Here is an 18,618-nt window from a genome sequence, read left to right as displayed (position 1 = left end):
GACTACACCTCCCAGCATGCACGGCGCACACGGCCGCCTACAGCTCCCGGCGTGCCCCGGGACTAAGCCCCCTGGGGGCGGTGCGCGTGCTGAGAGGCGTAGTTCGGCGCGGCGGCACGCGTGCGCAGTCGGCCCCGCTACGTGCGGCGGCTTGGGGCGGGGCGGGGGGCAGGCGGCGGTGTCGCTCCCGGCGGGGCTGGAGAAGGCCCCGGCCGCCATCGGGCCGAGGCGAAGCAGGAGGCAGGGCGCAGGGGCCGGCGGCAGACCCGCCGCTGGGGGCGCGGCGGAACCAGGGGCTGAGCGGTGGGTGCGGGGCAGGGGAGCGTAGCTAGAGCAGAGGAGCGCGCGCGAGGAGCCTGTAACGCTGCCGCTGCTGGATTTGGTTCTGCTTTTGACCAGACAAGGGGCAGCTCCACCGAAATGGAGCCTCAAAAAATTCCTCGACACTCGTGCCTGTTCCTCTCCACGGAAATCTTTAGTAAAAGGCGAAAGATTTATGCGATCTGAAGAGAAACCAGAGTATGCCCAAACCCCCGCCCCCGGCACACCGCCCGCCTGCCCCATGCCCCAAAAGTCAGGGCGATGGGCGCCCGCCTGCTCCCGGCACCGCGGCCCCCGGCCCGGCCCGGCCCCGCCGGGGCGCTAAGTCGTGCGGACCCGAACAGCTCGGACCGGCCGTCGGGAGCGGCCGTAGTGGCGGGGAGCGAGGCTGGAGCAGGACAGCGCTGCCGCGGTGCACCCTGGGTATGCAAAACAGCCGCATGGTAATGAGATACATGCTAATGAGGCGGCACGGGAGGGCGGGGGCGGTGCGGGGGGGACCGGGCAGCGGCGTCAGCGCTGCCCCCGCCGTCCCGGTCCCGCAGCAGACCCCTTCTCCCCCCGGATCCCTTCTGCCCCCGGATCCCTTCCGCCCCCGCCCGAATAGTGCCTGTGGCTCCCTGTCGTTGTTTAACCCCGGCCGGCAACCAAGCACCACCCAGCCGCTGGCTCACTCCCCCCCCCCCCCCCGGTGGGATGGGGGAGGAATTGGAAGGATAAAAGTGAGAAACTCGTGGGTTGAGATAAAAGCACTTTAATAGTTAAAAAGAAATAATAATGGTTTAAAAAAAATCTACGAAAAGAAGGGAAAAAAGTAACAGGAAAAAAACCAGGAAAGACAAGTGATGCAAGTGAAAGCCGTTGCTCACCGCCGACCGACCCGCGCCCAGCCGGTCCCCGAGCAGCGGCCCCCCGCCCTCTCCCCGCAGTTTCTATTGCTGAGCATGACGTCATATCGCATGGGACATCCCCGTGCGCACCGGGGTCAGCTGTCCCGGCTGCGTCACCCCCCAGCTCCCTCTGCCCCCGCAGCCTGCCCGCTGGCGAGGCCGGACGGGAGGAGAACGGGCCGTGGCGGTGCTGAGCGCTCTCGGTGGTAACAACATCCCCGGTGCCAACGCTGCTCTCAGCAAAACCCGCACAAGGTACCGGCAGGGCAAGAAGCCTGACCCGACCTGACCCACCCTGTCCCAGCGGACCCCCGCGTCCTCCCTACAGCATCGCAGCCTCCGCACCGCGAACCTTCTCCCGCCATGTTGCTCTGTTTTTAACCAGACAAGGGGCAGCTCCACCGAAATGGAGTCTCAAAAAATTCCTCGACACTCGTATTTGTTCCTCTCCACGGAAATCTTTAGTAAAAGGCGAAAGATTTATGCGATCTGAAGAGAAACCAGAGTATGCCCTGAACTCCCCCCGCGCACACACCGTCCCCCGGTTCTCCCTCCGCAGGACACGGCGACCCCCGCTGCCCCCCCCGCACGGTCCCCCGCTGCCCCGGCCCGCTCCGCCGGCGGCACACACGGGCACGGCCCTGCGCCCGGACCCGAGCGGCACCGCGGGAGCGGCGGACAGCGCTACAGGGGCCGCGCCGCGGATCCGCGGTGCACCCTGGGTATGCAAATCAGCCCAAATACTAACGAGTCCTACGCTAATGAGGGGTCCGCAGCGCCGAGCACGGCCGTAGTTTGGGGGCCGCGGGGGCCGCTGCGCCCGTCCGGCCCTGCCGCGGGATGCCGGGCCCGGGGCCCTGCCCGGAGGCGTTCGTGAGGTGACCCGTGGGGCAGAAAGGACGGGCCTGCGACAGGCAGCGCCCCGACAGCGCTCCCCTCCCTCCCGGGCCCGCGGGCTGGAGCCCGGGGCCGCTGGTGTCCCGGCAGAGCAGCCCCAGCGCTGAGACAGGCAGAGGCTCGGCGCGGGGTCAGCCCCCGCCGCCGCCACCGCCCACCGCCTCCCCTCAGCCGCCGCGTCGCCAGGCAACGGCGCGCGCCCCGCGCTGGCGGCGCGGTGACGTCACAGCCTCGCGAGAGCTCGCCCCGCCAAACCGCCCCGTGAGGCTCCGCCCCGCCTCTTTGCGCCAGTGCCGCACCATGGGTGAGTGGGGCCGCCGCGGGGCCCGGCCGCCATCCGCCGCCATCCGCTCGCCGCGCCGCCGCCGCCCGCTCCTGCCCCTTACCGGGTGACAGCGGGGGGCGGCCGCCAGCCTGCATCGCCCGCCATTGGGGGCGGCCGCGACGGCCCTGAGCTGCTGGCGGGGGGAGGGTGCCCAGGCCCAACATGGCGACCGGGGGGGGGCGGACGGCCTCGCCTCGCCTTGCTGCAGGCCCCGAGCACTGGGTTCGCTCTCGGTGGCGCTGGGGCCGTAGTGCTCTGGGGCTGTGGAGAGAGCGTTTCCTGCAGGGAACCCTGCGGATGAGGTGGGACGGCTTTCATAGGGGACCCAGCAAGAGGGGCGGGCTGGGGGGTGGCCCTGTACCTAGCTGGTTGGTGGGGGCTTGTAGGGGAAACAGGATATGGGGTACGATGGGGAGATAGTCCTTACGGGGTGCCCAGCAGGCTGGGTAGGAGAAGGGGGTTTGTGTTGCGGTGTCTTTCAGGGGCTCAGCAGGTGGATGGGTCAGGGGTTCCTTTCTGTAGATGATCTACCAGACCCAGAGGATAACGTAGGGTGTCTCCTATGGGGTGCCTAGCAGCTGGGGATGGGGCACTTCCCATAGGGTGCCCAGCACATGAGGTAGGTTGGGAGGTTGCTTCCCAAAGGGGCCACCCATCAGACATGGCGGAGGGAGTCTGTCTGCTTTCTGCAGCTCTGCTAGAAGGGAGGAGGTCGAGGCAGGTCTGAGTATCAATGATGAAGCTTCTCTGACTGCTGCATAAGGCTGAGTGCACTGTGCGGATACCAACCTTGGAGAGCTGAGGACTCAGAACCGTGCCCTGCCATGGCCAGGTGGGCTCCGTGCCATGCTCTGACCACACTGCTCTCCATTCAGGTATCTCCAGGGACAACTGGCATAAGCGTCGCAAGACTGGAGGCAAGAGGAAGCCCTACCACAAGAAGAGGAAGTATGAGTTGGGGCGACCTCCTGCCAACACTAAGGTGGGTGATTTGGGGAGGGTGGTCAGTAGTTGTGTTTTCAAACTTGGGTTACTGGTCACGTGCTGTTAGAGGCTTAAATAAATGGTCTGTTTTGTGAGTGGTTGAATATCTGCCACTGCTTCTTTAAAAGGTGGTATTTTCTCTTATGCCTGTGGAAAGCAGTGATATATTTTTGCAATAAGAGGCAATTGGAGTGATGAAACTTTCACCTTAGGTAGATGCAACAGACTGTTTTGGTCACTTACTGTATCTGCCAATGCTGGGGTTTGTCATAGTTACACTGACCACATTGCCTTTGAGGTTAGGAGTTGGCTGCGTGAGCTGTGCAGCCTTCCAGCACCAGCAACACCCTGTGTTTGTTTCTGACCATAGATTGGCCCACGCCGAATTCATACAGTGAGGGTTCGTGGTGGAAATAAGAAGTACCGTGCCCTTCGGTTGGATGTTGGCAACTTCTCCTGGGGATCGGAATGTAAGTACATCGTAAACCTGATGTGTTGGAAGGGAAAAGTCTTTTACAGTAGTGCTGGTCCCCAGTGCTGCTACAGAATACAGGGATGATGACGCAAGCATGGATTTGAAGGCTGGGTTTGAACATCGTGGAGCTTGCAGTTCTGGGTCTGAAGCAGCATGCATAGTGATGAAAACTTTGACCTTATGTGGCCTTAGGAGACCTGGATGTCTGCTAAGTTCACAGTGATTGGAGTGTCATAGTTACACTGAGTGACATGCTCCTGGTACCTTTTTACTGGGGGAGAACTACAGAGGGGCAAAAAACCTAAATATGGGTAGATGTTCATAAATGCAACTTCTGTTTATTGATGAACGCTTGCAGAAAGTTAGGCGGTCCTGTACAAGAGGGAAAGGTGTTGAGGATTTTGTCCTAGGGCCACGCTTTCTCAGAAAAATTCTAGCACGTGCAGTTTACTTCATACGCCTGCTTTGCTAAGCAAAAGCGGGAAGCACAGAAGGGAGAGGGAAGTCTAACCCTGAGCAGGGTGGGTTTTCTCTGAATTGCAAAAACCGTATCACTTGACCCCAGGCCTGTTCAGTGTTACTGAGCATGGTGGCAAAGCTGGCAGTTGGTAAGGTGGCGCTTCAGTGGCCAGCGTGGTGTGAGGGAGAAAGGACATGCTTTCTCTCGGTGATCACAGAGTGTTGTCCATGCTGAGATAAGTGCTGTCATTCATAGGCAGTATTACGGAAGGGAAGGGATGAGCGTACCTTGCAGAACAAGGATGAGGTACGTGAGCAAGGGGGAGAAAACCCATCTTGTGCCTGGCCTTTGCATACGTGGAGGGCTGTGTCTCCAGGGCGGGCAACTGCTAAACAGTCAGATCTAGTGGCTAAGACTGAATGCTTCAGGTGGGTCCTGAAGGGTGAAAACACCAGCTTTCCTTCTCAATTTACTCATAAACCCTCATCCTATAAAAATGGTTTCTAGTATATGTTGCAGAGCAGTCCCGTTCAAAACAGCTTAATTCAGTAACTCTAGGAAGTACATGTAGGATTGAGCCCTGTGTGCAATGTTCATTGGCATCTGCTGAGGTATCTTCCAATCCAGAAATTTATTTTTTAGCATTGCTTAGTCTTATTTGAGATGAGTTCCAGCAAGGCCAGAGATCTCAGTTTTTCACCTGGGGTGAATCAGTTTCCAGGTGTAGGCTTGTGTCCTAGCAACAGAAGGTTGGACTGATGAAAAATAGATGCATCTCTTAGTTAAATTTAATTCAATGCCAGGGAAGCTGGAGGACATTTGATGGGGTGATGAGTGTGAGATGGTTTGAGGGTATGTGTGAAATGCTGTGGACTGTATTCTCAGTTGTCTGATCCCTGTAGGTTTGAATTCATACTCTTCTTTTGAAAGGCTGCACTCGCAAGACCAGAATCATCGATGTCGTCTACAATGCTTCCAACAATGAACTGGTGCGGACAAAGACCCTGGTGAAGAATTGCATCGTTCTCATTGACAGTACCCCGTACCGGCAGTGGTATGAAGCCCACTATGCCTTGCCCCTTGGACGCAAGAAGGGCGCCAAACTGGTATGTCTGGGACTGACATTTGGGCTCCTTGCAGAGTAGAGTCTGCCTGCTAGAGGCAGTTAGCCATCGGGAATGGACAGTGCCTGCCGGAAGAGGGTTGGGTACCCGTCAGTGATAACATTGGTTATCTGGGCTGCATTCCCGTCGGCTCCCAGGACAAGTCTCGCTCTGTTGATGGAGTGTTCAGTACCACGGAGCTCTGTGAGGTATTGCACTCCTCTGTGCACAAGGACCTGCCTGTCCATCTCTTTGGTCTTCTAATGATGATACCTTTGTCCAGTTCTGCTACTGAAGGGAGAGCGATGACATTTTATGATGCTGAGGAAGACTGCAGATCAGATCCTTGTGCTGGGGAATGGCTGCTTTGATGAGAAGCTTGTGGATTGCTACCTAAATTTCAGCTTGCTTTTAAGTGTTCTTAAGTGTCTTTAAACTATCAAGACCCATCGCCTTTAATTTTTTTTCAAGATGCAAACCCCAGACTCTTGAAAAGTGTTTAAACCCCCATGGTAGCACTCAGCTCAAGGTTATCTCCTTGCATTAAAAACAAAGCACTTCCTACCTGAGCACTGTGCAGTTCAGAAGCATGGGGAGAGCTTGTAGCCTGTCTGCCAGGACTTGCACCACACCCAAGTGCTCTCATTATGTCTGGAGAGGGAGAGTATTTGCTTTTTTGGAGGAGGATTAATTCATCAAGGAAACCTTTGCAATTTCATTTGTCTGAGAGCACCCTTCCCTAGGGCACCCTGCGTTGTTGTCAGCAGTGACTCTAGTTAGCAACATTGCATTTCTTGGCCTCAAAAGTGAAACACTGCACCTAATTCTGTGAGGTTGAAGTGTTTGTACCTGGAAGGTATGACTTGGGAAATGGTGCAGTGCTGAGAATACAAGGGTCTCCTTGACGTTAGTGGAGACCTTCTGCTCTAGCAGAAGGTGGCCGTATGCTTAACCTTGTCTTCGCTTGTGGTCTTGTTTTTAGACTCCTGAAGAGGAGGAGATCTTGAACAAGAAGCGTTCAAAGAAGATCCAGAAAAAATATGATGAGCGAAAGAAGAACGCGAAGATAGCAAGTATTCTTGAGGAGCAGTTCCAGCAAGGAAAGCTACTTGGTGAGTCTTGGCAGAATGAATGTGGGTGGGGATAAGGGAGTCAGGGCACAAACAGGGTGCCAGAGCAGATCTTATTCTTGGTCTTGGGATCACTTGAAGTTCTACTGGCTGTGGTAAAGCTAACTGCTGGGTGAAAGCAATGGGGTGTTCTCCATATCTGCAGGAGTATTTTCTGGGTCTTAAATGTAACTTGTTCTTTTATCTTCTCTGGAGATACCCCACTTCTGGCAGCAAGGGGAAATCTATTTCTGGAGCTTGAATTGGCAGATGTCCCAGCCAGGCTCCCGGAGTTGATCATTCCTGGTTGGCCTTTGAGAAAAATAATGGGGCTTGAGACTTGCAAAATGAGCAAAGACCCATGGGCTGCACGGAGTGTGAGAAAAATGTCCTACGAACATGTGACAGCTTTGACCAGTTTCAAGTTCTGGCAAATAGTTCAGTGTTCTGAAGTCTTCTGGTGATGAGACCTTTGTCCAGTTCTGCTACTGAACTTGAGCGATGACAGTTTGGAGATCTGAGGAGGACTTCATTAGGGACTCAGTCCAGCAGAGCAGGTTCAAGAGCATGATACCGTGGGGGGAGGTACCGAAGCCAGCACATAAACTGGTGTATCTGTTACTGATACCGTGCGTTTGCAGAGAGACTGCACGCAGTGTTTATTTCACTTTGTATATACTGGGGTAGTGAATTGTTAAACGTTAACGGGATGACTTCTCCTTGCAGCCTGCATTGCCTCCAGACCTGGACAGTGTGGCCGAGCCGATGGCTACGTGTTGGAAGGCAAGGAATTAGAGTTCTACTTGAGGAAGATCAAGGCCAGAAAAGGCAAATGAATAAAAACTATTCTGCTGAGAGAATGAATAAAACCAAGAGTACCTACAGTAAAGGGTTGTGTGCTCATTTGTGCGTGCAGGGCGGAGGTGGCTTGTGTAGCTCCTCCTGCCTGTAAAATGTGAAAGAAGAAGATGGATCTCTCCTGGAGTCCCCGAGAGCTGTTGTGTCTTCAGGCAAGCTCTGACTCTGCATGTTCTCAACTAAAACCTCTCCCTGGGTTCTAGGACAGTGACTTAATGGAAGTGGGCGTGGGAAAGCGTTGTCAGACTCGGCTCAAGTGGAGAATTTCAGATACTGGAAACCTGCAAGCAGGAGGAAGGTGCAAATGTCCACCCCCATTAAGAGTCCTGGCTTTCTGGGAGCTGCCAGGGTCTGGCTGGGCATCCCCCCTTTTCCTGTGGTGTCTTAGGTCAGCACATGCTGCGTTTTGGGACCTCTTGGAGTGAGGTCAGTGGGGAAAGGGGCCCCGCTGTCTCAGGAGAGGACTGTTCAGGGAGCAGCTCTACCGCTGCAGCACGGTGTTTCTTAGACTGCATTTGTGTGGCTGAAAACTTCTCTTGCACCTCCAGCCTCTGCAGCTGGTACCTCCTGCCTCTGCTTTCAGATCACAGATGCTCACGTCCTCTGGTTCAGGCCAGCAGCCCCTTTCGCCATTGCTTGGTGTTTCCTGCCTGGTGGTACGATTGCCTTCAGGGTCCGGTACCTTCTTTTAACCAAACTTGGCTGCACTGCGCAGTGACCAGCTGGTCTTTCTCTGACCTCCTCGGTCTCATTCCAGTGCAAGATAAATTCCTTCTAGCAGAAGGGCCAGGCTCTCATCATGGTCTGCCCCTTTCGAAAGCTGGGTACAAACTCCAGCTTTCTGCCCTGTCACTTGTGGTGGGACTGGAAAGCTGTGGTGAACAAAAGCTTTTCTGGATGTTTTGGAGCGTGTGATGTCGTTCCTTGGGGCTGCTGTCTTTTAAAGAAAGCCAGCATGATGGATCTCTGCATCTAGTCCCCAAATGCTTTGTGCAGGTATTGGGGTGGAGTTGGGAGCCCATCTAAGGGCTGGTCCTGGGGCCACAGGGCCAGGCCAGACTCGCACATCTTACGCCTGCCAAGTGGACACACTGGATACTTCACCCCACTTCTATATTTTTACAAAAGCCTCATTTATCCATAGGAGCACTCGTGCGAGGCAGGCTGCCTACAGCCCCAGCTTCACAATTTTTAGCTCTGAAGTGAAGGAGATGGTCCGTGATCATCTTGCCCCAAGCAGAGCTGTGGTGAGACCCATGTCCCTAGTGCCTTGAAATGCAGACTGTCTGCCCTGCAAATACCTTGTGCATGGTATTTTTTTATTTAAAGTTTTTCCTGTGATGCTCTGCCCCGGCTGCCGAGTCTGGCAGCAGGAGGTGCTAGCGGGCTCGGGTGCCCTGGGCAGTGTGGGTTTCATCCTGCCTTGCTGGCAGGGAGCCCAGAATGGGTCTGTGCCACAGATGGAGAGACACACCAACCGCATCAGAAAACAGTACCTGTTACCTGGATGGCTGCAGCAGCACGGTTATGCCGTGGTGGGCATGCGTTGGCACTGCTCTGCAGCTTGGGTCTGTGCTCCTGGCGGCACTGCCAGCAGAGCCATGCCCGGCTGGGTGCAGCTGGCCGCACTTCTGGAGTCCCTGGCAGTGGGACCTGGGCTGGGTGGGACGTTTGCACAAGCACATTCCTTCTCCATAGTGATCTGGGGTAAACTTTCCGTGCTCTCCAGCAACGCCTGCTTTCCAGAGAGGTGGGGTGGAGGCGATAAAGGGCACTCGGGAGGGATGCGTCACGTCTGCTTCCTCCGAATGTGTTTCTTCTCCCCCCTCGCCCTCTGCAGAGCGCAAACAGGATTCGGGGTGTTTCTGGGGGACTTTGGACAGATGGAGAAACTGAGGCTTACGGAGCAAGTGCCAACTGCGCGTCAGAATAGGAGCTGTAAACCTGGTCCCTGATGAGCAGGATTATGACTAATTCATCAATGCACGCTGCTTATGAAGTTACTGCTCTGAAAAACGCAGCTGCCGAGGGCAACGACCCGTGGGAACGAAAGCAGCACCCATTGCCGGCTGGAGCCGCGCTGTAGGTGTGACATGGGAACAGGACGGTGGCAGCTGGCCAGGGGCGTGTGGCACCTGGCTCCCACGGTGACACAGGCTGTGGGACCTTGCGCGGCTCGGCCGCAGGATGTATGGTTTCTGGTCTGGCCTTGGCACGGCCCCGCGGATGTGTGTGGGGATTTACCTGCCTGGGAGGCGGCAAGCCTGCCATGCACTGAGCCAGAAAGAGATGGGCAGGGGCGAGGGTTAAGCACAGCTTTAGTCTGGGTGGGTTTATGAGCTGCCAAAACCTGGTCTAAGGACCTTACCCACTTCTGCAGATAGATGCGGGGGCTGAACTTAAATAAGCTACTTTTCATATGATAAGCAGCGTAACCCAAGTGAGGTCACTCGTCATCCTGAGTGCTGCTCCTTGCTGTTGAACGGCGCTCTCAGCTCCACGCGGTATTAACTTTGGGGTATTTTCACGGGATATGGTCCAACCCAGAAAATGACCTCGTGGTTACGCTTTAACTGGTCCAGCAGTCACCCAGAGGGTAGTGGAGGAGGAGCGGGGCCAGCTTGCTGGGGGGGACAGGAGCTTTAGAGGAAAGGTGGCTTTGGGAAAGAGGGGCTTGCAGGAAAGGGAGTTTTTTAACAGCTGTGCTAATATTCTCAGGGGAAACACACATGTCTGAGTGCGGGAATCCTTCTACATCTTTCTGGGTTTTTTTCTGGCTCCATCACATGGTCTAATACCCCACAACCATCACTGGTGTCAGTCCATGGGGCTGTGCCTTTTTTGCCCCGGGAGAACATGTGCACTCCTTGACAAAATCCAAATTCACCTGCTTTTTGCATAACTGTGATGTCCCTGCTGTCTCACTGCTGGGGGTGATTTGCACCCACAAGGAAGAACCGAAAAGCTGAGGTTGGCAATAGCTTTATTAATATCAAGGGGACATCTCCATCACGGTGTTAGTTTTCTGCAAGACTAATGCCCTTGTCCCATCCCTTGCTTGGGGTCTGGGCTGTCGCCTGTCCCCTGCGCTGGGCATTGGGAGCAGGGAGTGAGCCTGGCCAGCTGCAAGTTGGCAGCATCATCACACGGATGGGCTGAATCCTGCAGTTTTGGGGCTAACAGCTAGTGTTGAAGGCTGTCTGCCCAATCCCAAACCCACTATGAGCTTCCCATCAATCTGGGGACACATCTTGGCTCGGGGCTGGGTGGCGAAAGACCTGGCAATGTCCTGCTTCTGGATGGGGGGCCCAACGGGGGGTGTCTGGGGACAGGGAGCTTCGTGGCTGATGGTGGCAGTGCCTTGGGGTGGGGGCGGCTATTCTGCCCCCAGGAAAGGGGTGCTTTTGGAGCAGCCTCAGGGCTCCCAGACCTCCAGCTGGTCAGCCCCGATGCTCTCGCTGGATGGTAACTTCACCCGGATCAGTGGCAGCTCCTTCCTCCGCGTTTCGGAGGCCTCCAGTGGCTGGGTCCCCGCCAGGTGACCGCCAGGCGTGGTGGACTCACTGGCCCGGCTCTCCTCATCCTCCGTCTCCTCCTCCTCTATGCGGGCCACCGACTCGGGGTCCTCGGAGCGGTTGGGGTAAGGGGAGGGGAAGCCGCCGTCTGTCCGGGGACGCCGCAGGTGGGGGTGGGCTCGGCTACCCCGGCTGAAGTTTTTGATGCTGATGGCAGGGGATGCGGCAGCGAAGAAGCGGCTGAGCAGGGGCGTCTGGATGCGCGGCACGCTCGGCGAGGCCTCCGCCAGCTGGCTCTGCTCCGCATCCTCGCACATGCTGGGGGAGCACGGTGGGGTGATGGGGACAGGCTGCCATCCTCCGCACGGGTGCCCAGCACCACTCACCGCCTCCATCCCAACGCATTTGCAAGCAGGGAGGAGCTCCAGGAGGCCACGTCCCTGCCCCAGCAGCTCATCCATCGCCCAGCGCAGCCCCCAAGCCCCACAGGGGCTGGGCAAGGTGGTCCCAGGGGGGATTTGCTGTTTGCTCACTGTAATTGGGCCCAGGGGGGACGAGCCCGGTTGTGCTATTGCTACCCTGAAGCACTCGCCCTCTTTTTCTCCAACCCCAGGGCTGCGCCGTGCACTCACCGCCTGTCGAAGGTGGAGCCCAGGAACGAGGGCTTCAAGGTCTCAGCGGCTGTGGCCGTGGTGTAGGGGGGCTGAGCCGTGGACTCATTCCAGTATTTGTCCTTCACGGTGGGTGGCAGGTTCTGGTACATGTCATCCACGGAGAGCAGGGACACCTGGGCACGGCAAAGGCAGGGGACAGGGGTGGCTTTGCGAGGACATGAGCAGGAGCGGTGGCCGCAGATGCTGCTCCCAGCGCCAGCCTGGCAGGGGTAGGGCTGAGCTCTGCAAGGGGCCAGGGAGGCTCCAGGCCCATCTCCTGGCTGCATTTGGGGTTTTCCCCTTTTGAACACTTTTCTCAGAGGTGAGGGGCTGAGCAGCGGTGCCAGGCTGCTGAGTGTCCCGTGGGGGGGTGCTGACCCTGCCATGGGGAGCAGACACACGGAGGGACAGCGATGGAGGGACAAGGTGCAGCCCCACTTCCTGGCATGGGAATCTATTTTGGACAAGGAGCTGCGTGGCCAGGAGCAGGGCTGGGGGCTGGCAGGGCACAGGTCCCACTGCCAGGGGCAGGGATGTCCCTGTGCCCTGACTGCAGCAGCCCCACACAACATCAGCCTGGGGCAGGACCCACCTGCAGGTTCCTGTCTATCAGCTTGTTGGTCTCAAAGTCATCATCATCTTCTCCAAAAGGGTTAATGATCTGCTCTGCAACCTGGGGAGGGAGGGGGCCAGGTGAGACAGAGGATCGGGGACAGGGACACTTTTCCCATGGGGCTTTCCATCCCTCGGTCTACCTGTGGGGCACCCAAAACGTGCAGACTTGGAGCTCCATGGTGCCCCGGTGTGATGGCTGGGCCCAGAGGATGTGTCCCAAGGGCAGCTAGCAGTGACGTGGCTGGTGCCATGCCCTGGGTCAGCCACCCCCCAGCCCAGGGGGGCACTCAGGGCCACCTGGCCACCCCCAGCCTGTAAAGCAAAGCCCGGCTGCGTGGCTGCATCTCACCTTCAGCCAGCCGGCGTAGAAGAAGAACTGGAGGAGGGTGGAGAGAGGGACATACATGTCCAGGTCACCCTCCTGCCCTGGCTCCAGCGGCTCCAGGAACTGCCGCCCGATGAGGCAGAAGGCGAAGAAGGAGTAGACAGCGATGGTGACCACCTGCCGGGAGTGCGGGTCAGCCGGCAGCGAGGGTGGCAGCCAAGGGGGATGCTCGGTACAGGGGCAGCAAGGATGCAAGAGGCTCGGCCGGTCACTGATGCTCTCGTGGGCTTAAGGCTAAACCTCACTGCCCGGCTGCCCGGGCTCCCGCACATCCCTGTGGGGCTGTGAACCAGCGGCCGTGCCGGATCCGGCACCAGATTCAATGGGGGAGTAAAGTGCTCCCCATCGTGGTGCAGGGAGGAGGCTGTGGGGCTCTTCTGCCATTGTGGGGTGGAAGGAGCTGGGACCTGGGCTCGGGGGGCCCATGGTCCCACAGGGTGGGGAGGTACCCACCTGCGTGTACACCAGGGGGATGCTGATCCAGTCGTAATGGAACAACATGCTGCACTTGGCCCGGTAGAGATTCAGCTCCTGGGCAGAGAAGACAAGGACGGGTGACCCAGGCTTTGTACGAGCCCCCCCCCCGCAGCGCCTGATCCCCCCCCGCGCACCCGGCGCCAACTAACGTCCATGAGCAGGCGGAGGGCCACGTCGTCACGGATGCGGCCGTCCCGCCTGGCCTGGGCCGCCAGGTTGGTGAACCACACGCAGGGGATCCAGTACTTGTTGAAGTCGGAGTGGAGGCTCTCGAACTTCTTGCGCTCGTCCTGCGTCATGAAGCCTGCAGCGGGGCAGAGGCTCAGCGCCACGGCCCCGTGTCGGTGGGGGAGAGCCCTTCTGGGGACTGTCCCCAGCAGGAACACAGCGTTTTCCAGGTGAAACTACAGCCCCTGGAGATGAGCTCCGGGCATAGGGGATGCGGGGCTCTTTGGGGGTGAATATCCACACAAGGATGCCACCCCATGTGCGGGGCAGTTTGGGGCAGGGAGGTTTGCAAGGATCCCTGGCCCCCAGCACACCCTCCCGGTGACGGGGACACATCTGTGGCCCCCAGCTCTCACCCCACATTGCAAGTCATCACCCCCAGGGCTTAGCTCCTCACCCGCTTCCACCACATGGTCTATGGTGGGGAAGCGCTTAAGCACCCTGGTGCTGATGGAGCGCAGGATGAGGACCGCCGACAGGTTGGCGTAGCGGATAAGGGTGCGCCGCAGGATCCGCCCCCTCTCGTCCTTGCCGTGGACATTGCTGGAGATGACACACATGAGCTGGTCGGGCAGGGGGATGCTGGTATACTGGGCCCACCACCGGTTCACGATCAGAGTGACATAAAAACCTGCACCGAGAGACAGCACGTCAGCGTTCGGCGCAGCCGAGCGGTGGGTTGAGGCGAGGACGAGCTCACGCCAGGAGAGCTGCCACATTTCAGGGGTGACAGATTTCTCTGTAGCCAGGAGATAAAGTGCGCATTGTGCTTCCCTTTGGGCTGCCCTCCCCAGGGATGGAGGTGGGGATGCCCCCAGCTCTTCCCTGCCCTGGACGCGGGTGGCACAGGGCAGGACAGCCACCTCTTGTAAATAAGGTGCTCCTTTCCTGGGCATGGGGAGGAGGGTGCAGAGTGGGTCAGGGGAAATCACAGCTTCCCACTGGCATCCCCGGGGCCAGGGAGCTGCGCTCGGTGGGTCTGGGAGCCAAGTGCCATCCCTGGGGCGCCAGGCTCCGCCATCCCCCATCCGATGGTGTCCAAGGGATGTTTTGGCATGGGATCAGGATGGGCAGTGGGGCCATCCTCAAGCTGCCAGTGCCGGGGGGAGCAGGGGACCCCAACTCCCGGGTTCAGGGGCAGGACCCATACCTAGGACAAACGATATGGGGATGAGGTCCGTGGAACGGTTGCAGTATTGAGCCACTTTGGTGTAGAGGCGCTTCTGCTCCTCGGTCAGCAGCCGCCTGCAGTGGACACGCAGCAGGGTCAGGGACACGCAGCGGGGTCAGGGACACACAGCGGGGTCAGGGACACACAGCAGGGTCAGGGACACACAGCGGGGTCAGGGACACGCAGCAGGGTCAGGGACACGCAGCGGGGTCAGGGACACACAGCAGGGTCAGGGACACACAGCAGGATGAGTCGCGAGCGGTGAGGCTGGGGCACTGCCTCGGACCTCCACAAAAAGCCGTTGTCTGGTTCCTCTTCTCCTTGCCCTCCCCTGCCCTCCCCTGCCCACTCCCACCTTCCCTGGGGGCGTCCCCGGGGCTTCTCCCCTCCCTGCAGGGACCCCAGTCCGTGACCAATGGGGAATCTCTGCACATCCCAGGGTCAGCAGGGAGGGACATGACGGGCAGTGACACACCACCCCACTCACCGGTAGACAAGGCTGAGCACGGCGTACAGCACCGCAAAGACGATGAACTCCTTGTACAGCAGCTTGTAGATGCTGCCTTTCCAGCGGAAGAGCAGCTTGGAGAAACCTCCGAAACGGGAGTTGGCAACTTTCAGTGTGTAGGAGACGGTCATCACGGCTCTTCGGCAGAAAAATCCTTCTCTCGCTGGCTGCCGGCTAAATTGAGGACAACTGGGGCTCCCGCCGTGCGTCCAGGGATGTGCGCTCGCTCCCACACCAAGCCCTATGGCCCATCAGCAGGATTGCCCGCACGGCCACCCTGCCCTTCCCACGCCTGCCGCAGCCGCCGCCTGCTCCCTGCCTGCACCCACCCGTCCTGCCAGTGCCTCTCCCCCCTAAATACCCCAGCATGGGCCCGCACAACCGAGCCCTCCCCGTGATGGATTGGGGCTGTCAGAGGCAGGGAACAGGGAACTCCGGGTCGGTCACACCTCCCTGCCACTGGCCACGGCCGGAGATTTCAGTGGGGGCTGTGGAGCCGGGGCTGGGCAGGACCCAGTCGGGCGATTTGGGTCGTTCCCCTTTGCAATCATGGCGGCTGAATTTAGGCTCCGTGAAAAGGAGGGGAAAGGACAAGGGGTTGCATCGCTCCTGGCAGCCCTGGGAACGGGAGCCTGGGGTGCGCAGGCAGAGCCGGCACCCAGGCGGGGCTGCGGGATATTTCTGGAACCACGGGTGAAGAACGTGCCCGTCGCTGCCCGCGTCCTCGCTGCCGGCCACGTGGGCTGGGCTGGGGACGGCTGGCTGACCCCTGCCTGTCCTGCCTCGGCACTGTGGCAGCTCCTGGTCCCTCCACGTCCCTGGGGGGCACTTGGGGATTGCATGAGCCGGGGCACGCCAGGTGTCCCCTGGGTGTCCCCTGGCTGCACTACTTGGCAGGGGGTGGTGGAGACATATTAAAGGCCGGCACGGGGCCACTTTCCCAGGGCCCGGGAGGGAGTGGGAAGGGAAAAATTCCAGCAGGACATAAAACAGTGGGAAACATCCGTGAGCGACTGAGACATGCAGAGAAATCATCCCATCCTCGTCCCCGACTCGCGCTGGGGCTGGGGCCGAGCACCGCCGGGGCCCGTGGCTCGTCCCGCCGTGGGCTGCTGGAGGCCATGCCGCGCTCCGCAGGAAACGCCGCTTCCTTTGCCGGCCGGAGCGCCGTGTCCTGCCCTGCCCGGCTCCCTCCCTTCCTGCCTGGGCTCGGGGCCCGGCCCAGGCCCAGGACAGCTCCAGCACAGAGCAGGGCAGCCGCTGGGGCTCCCAGCCTGGGAAATGTCCCCCTGGGCAGGGGGGGCAGGACTCAAGGGTGACCCATTGCAGAGAAGGGCTGGAGCACCCATGGGTGAGGCTCACTGGGGGGGTGCCTGTGCAGGGGGGTGATTTACAGCACCCTCAGCCTTTGCCCCATTCCCGGGCCACACAGCTCCCGGCCGGGAACCGCAGCGTTTACAGCAGGCTGACACCTTCCCCAGCCGGGCTGTAAATCACGGTGCAAGGCAGAGGCTCCGCTCACCCCCAGCCAGTGCCCAGCTCTGCTCTGCTGGCTGGAAAAGTGGCCCTGGGGCTGCCAGATGAGACCCACGCTGGGGCATCACCCAGGGCATGGGAGAGGAGACGGGGTAGGAGCAAACCCCCCCATCCCTGTGCTCCCTCACGCCCCGTCGGTCGGCTCCCCAGCACCCCAAACCATGCAGACACAGGGGTGGAGACGCACTGCCAGGAGTAAAATGGTTTATTTCTTATTGAGAGCTGGATCCTACAGGAGTTGGCAGCACACGGGGCAGGAGAGGCTGCAAGGGGCCCCCTCCGGTGCCTCCCCATGTGCGTGTGCACCTCGCACACCCGCTCACACCCACCCATGCACAGTCCCCGCACACACGTGTGCACACACGCTCGTGTGCACAGCAGCACATGTGCACTGGCTGCTTCAAGCCCCTGTGCCATGCAGCGGGACACAGCGGCATGTGGGGTGGGGAGCAGGCAGGGCCACCCCAGGCTCCCCCTGCCAAGCCCAGGGCACCCTGTCCACGTGTGACACCCCCCCCCCCCGCAGACCACATAGGCAGAGCCAGCCCCGTTTCATGTCCCCAGACCCTCTTATCTGTGGGCTGGGGAGCAGCGGGTCCATGCCAGATGCCATCTGGCTTCAGCAAGAGAGGATGAAGGCCCTGGTCGGTGGGTCTGGCACACACAGTATTGTCACCTCGTCCCCAAAACCAGACAAGACAGCCCCCACCTCCCCTCCACATCCTTCCTCTGGCACTGCCAGCGCGTGTGTCCCCAAACACCACTGGCCTGCAGCAGAGTCCCCAGTGCCCGAAGCACCCTTGCACCCCTTGCCCAGCTGCAGCACATGGCAAGCGAGGGGTGCACGTGGTAGCACAGGGGAAGGGATGGCGATTTAGGGGTGCAGCTTTGCAAACAGCCACTGTAAGCCACGGCAGGACAGCTCATGCCTCTTCTGCTCTGCCAGCTTTCACTACCGCCCGGCCCCTGCCATCCCCCCAGTGTGTCCCAGATAGGGCCCAAGTCCCAGCATCAGTGCAGGTCAATGTTCTCATACTCCAGGTTGTCTGAGTCCTCCAGCTCGATGCCAGGTACCAGGTTGTAATAGTTGGTCGACTGACTCATGTAGATCTTCTCCCGGTCGGCAGAGTCCTTCAGGACTTCACTCACGCTGACGGTGTCCACCTCTGGCTCGCTGCCCCCCTGCTCCTCTGCTCTCGGTGGTGGGGTGTCCCGCTGCCTGCCCGGCCCCGTGCCTCGCTGCCCTTCCTGGGCCGGCACCTGGGAACTGCTGGGGGATCCTACCTGGATCTCCACCTCCTCATAGAGGTCCCTGCTGCTCTCCAATGGGTCCACAGAGGGCTGGAGCAGGACCTGGCTCCCCAGCAGCACCTTCTTCTCGGTCTTGGAGGGGGCGGCAGGCAGCTCGTAGGGGACGTAGTGGTGGGGCTCCGCAGGCACTGGCGTGTTGCCCCTCTCTGCCATGGCCTGGTGGCTCTGGGACCTGCTCTGAAGGCTGTAGTTGGTCTTTCTCTTCTGCCTGCAGAAGCACCAGGTGATGCTGGCAAGGATGAGGAGAGGGGGCAGGCAGATGAAGAGGGCGGTGAGGCTGTGTGAGCGGCACAGCTCATCCCGGGGGATGCTCTGGAGGTCCACGCCACAGTACCGCTCCGGCGTGTGGCAGACAACCTCAGCGACCAGGCTGGGCCAACCCTCCAGGTTGCTGAGCAAAGCGCAGCTGCAGTCCCAGCTGTTGTTGGAGAGCTGGAGCCGGAGCAGAGACGGCTTCAGGAGGCTGGCAGGAAGGAAGGTCAAGGCGTTGAAGCCCAGGTAGACCTCCTGGACCTGGGTGGATGCCTTCAGGAAGGACTTGGGCAGCTCCTGGAGCTGGTTGCTGTCCAGATAAAGGACCCTCAAATTAGGGGCATCTTCCAGAAAGCTTCTAGGGAGACTTTCCAGCAGGTTGTGACTTAAGTGCAAGATCTCTAAGGCAGGGGGGACTCCCTGCGCATTGCTGATATCCATGATGCTGCAGTGTGAGAGGTAGAGCTCCCGTAGCCCCCGCACCCCTACCAGTGCACCCCAGTCCAGGTGGGTGATGTTGGAGCTGGTGAAGTTGAGGCAGCAGC

The 18,618-nt window shown here is 59.4% G+C and overlaps 2 protein-coding genes and 7 non-coding genes across 9 annotated transcripts; 6 read left to right on the top strand and 3 right to left on the bottom strand.

The window, feature by feature from the left end:
• Positions 1-408: 408 nt before the first annotated feature.
• Positions 409-523, bottom strand: LOC142085326 (U5 spliceosomal RNA). Its single transcript, XR_012674629.1, has one exon. It is a non-coding gene; the product is annotated as a U5 spliceosomal RNA (small nuclear RNA).
• A 1,082-nt stretch (positions 524-1,605) lies between these two features.
• LOC142085318 (U5 spliceosomal RNA) lies at positions 1,606-1,720 on the bottom strand. Its single transcript, XR_012674620.1, has one exon. It is a non-coding gene; the product is annotated as a U5 spliceosomal RNA (small nuclear RNA).
• A 392-nt stretch (positions 1,721-2,112) lies between these two features.
• Positions 2,113-7,453, top strand: RPS8 (ribosomal protein S8). The gene is made up of 6 exons (XM_075155948.1): positions 2,113-2,412; positions 3,309-3,415; positions 3,788-3,887; positions 5,283-5,458; positions 6,438-6,567; positions 7,291-7,453. Exons 1-6 carry the CDS (start codon positions 2,409-2,411, stop codon positions 7,398-7,400), a joined length of 627 nt encoding a protein of 208 aa, XP_075012049.1. The 5' UTR covers positions 2,113-2,408; the 3' UTR covers positions 7,401-7,453.
• Positions 3,158-3,242, top strand: LOC142085310 (small nucleolar RNA SNORD55/SNORD39). Its single transcript, XR_012674613.1, has one exon. It is a non-coding gene; the product is annotated as a small nucleolar RNA SNORD55/SNORD39 (small nucleolar RNA).
• LOC142085313 (small nucleolar RNA SNORD46) lies at positions 3,602-3,705 on the top strand. The gene has a single exon (XR_012674616.1). It is a non-coding gene; the product is annotated as a small nucleolar RNA SNORD46 (small nucleolar RNA).
• On the top strand, positions 5,713-5,785 carry LOC142085311 (small nucleolar RNA SNORD38). The gene has a single exon (XR_012674614.1). It is a non-coding gene; the product is annotated as a small nucleolar RNA SNORD38 (small nucleolar RNA).
• On the top strand, positions 7,019-7,090 carry LOC142085312 (small nucleolar RNA SNORD38). Its single transcript, XR_012674615.1, has one exon. It is a non-coding gene; the product is annotated as a small nucleolar RNA SNORD38 (small nucleolar RNA).
• A 671-nt stretch (positions 7,454-8,124) lies between the features above and the next one.
• On the top strand, positions 8,125-8,254 carry LOC142085324 (small nucleolar RNA SNORA35). The gene has a single exon (XR_012674626.1). It is a non-coding gene; the product is annotated as a small nucleolar RNA SNORA35 (small nucleolar RNA).
• Positions 8,255-10,649: 2,395 nt separating this feature from the next.
• BEST4 (bestrophin 4) lies at positions 10,650-15,105 on the bottom strand. The gene is made up of 9 exons (XM_075157049.1): positions 14,954-15,105; positions 14,446-14,540; positions 13,693-13,926; positions 13,217-13,371; positions 13,044-13,121; positions 12,555-12,707; positions 12,183-12,263; positions 11,570-11,724; positions 10,650-11,255 (listed from the first exon to the last, which is right to left on the bottom strand). The coding sequence occupies exons 1-9, from the start codon at positions 15,103-15,105 to the stop codon at positions 10,838-10,840; spliced, it is 1,521 nt and encodes a 506-aa protein (XP_075013150.1). The 3' UTR covers positions 10,650-10,837.
• Positions 15,106-18,618: the final 3,513 nt, after the last annotated feature.

Source organism: Calonectris borealis, chromosome 8 (assembly GCF_964195595.1).
Source record: "Calonectris borealis chromosome 8, bCalBor7.hap1.2, whole genome shotgun sequence".
NCBI lineage: Eukaryota > Metazoa > Chordata > Aves > Procellariiformes > Procellariidae > Calonectris > Calonectris borealis.
Note: the sequence above shows the minus strand (reverse complement) of the source record. Positions and strands in the feature narration are given on the sequence as shown.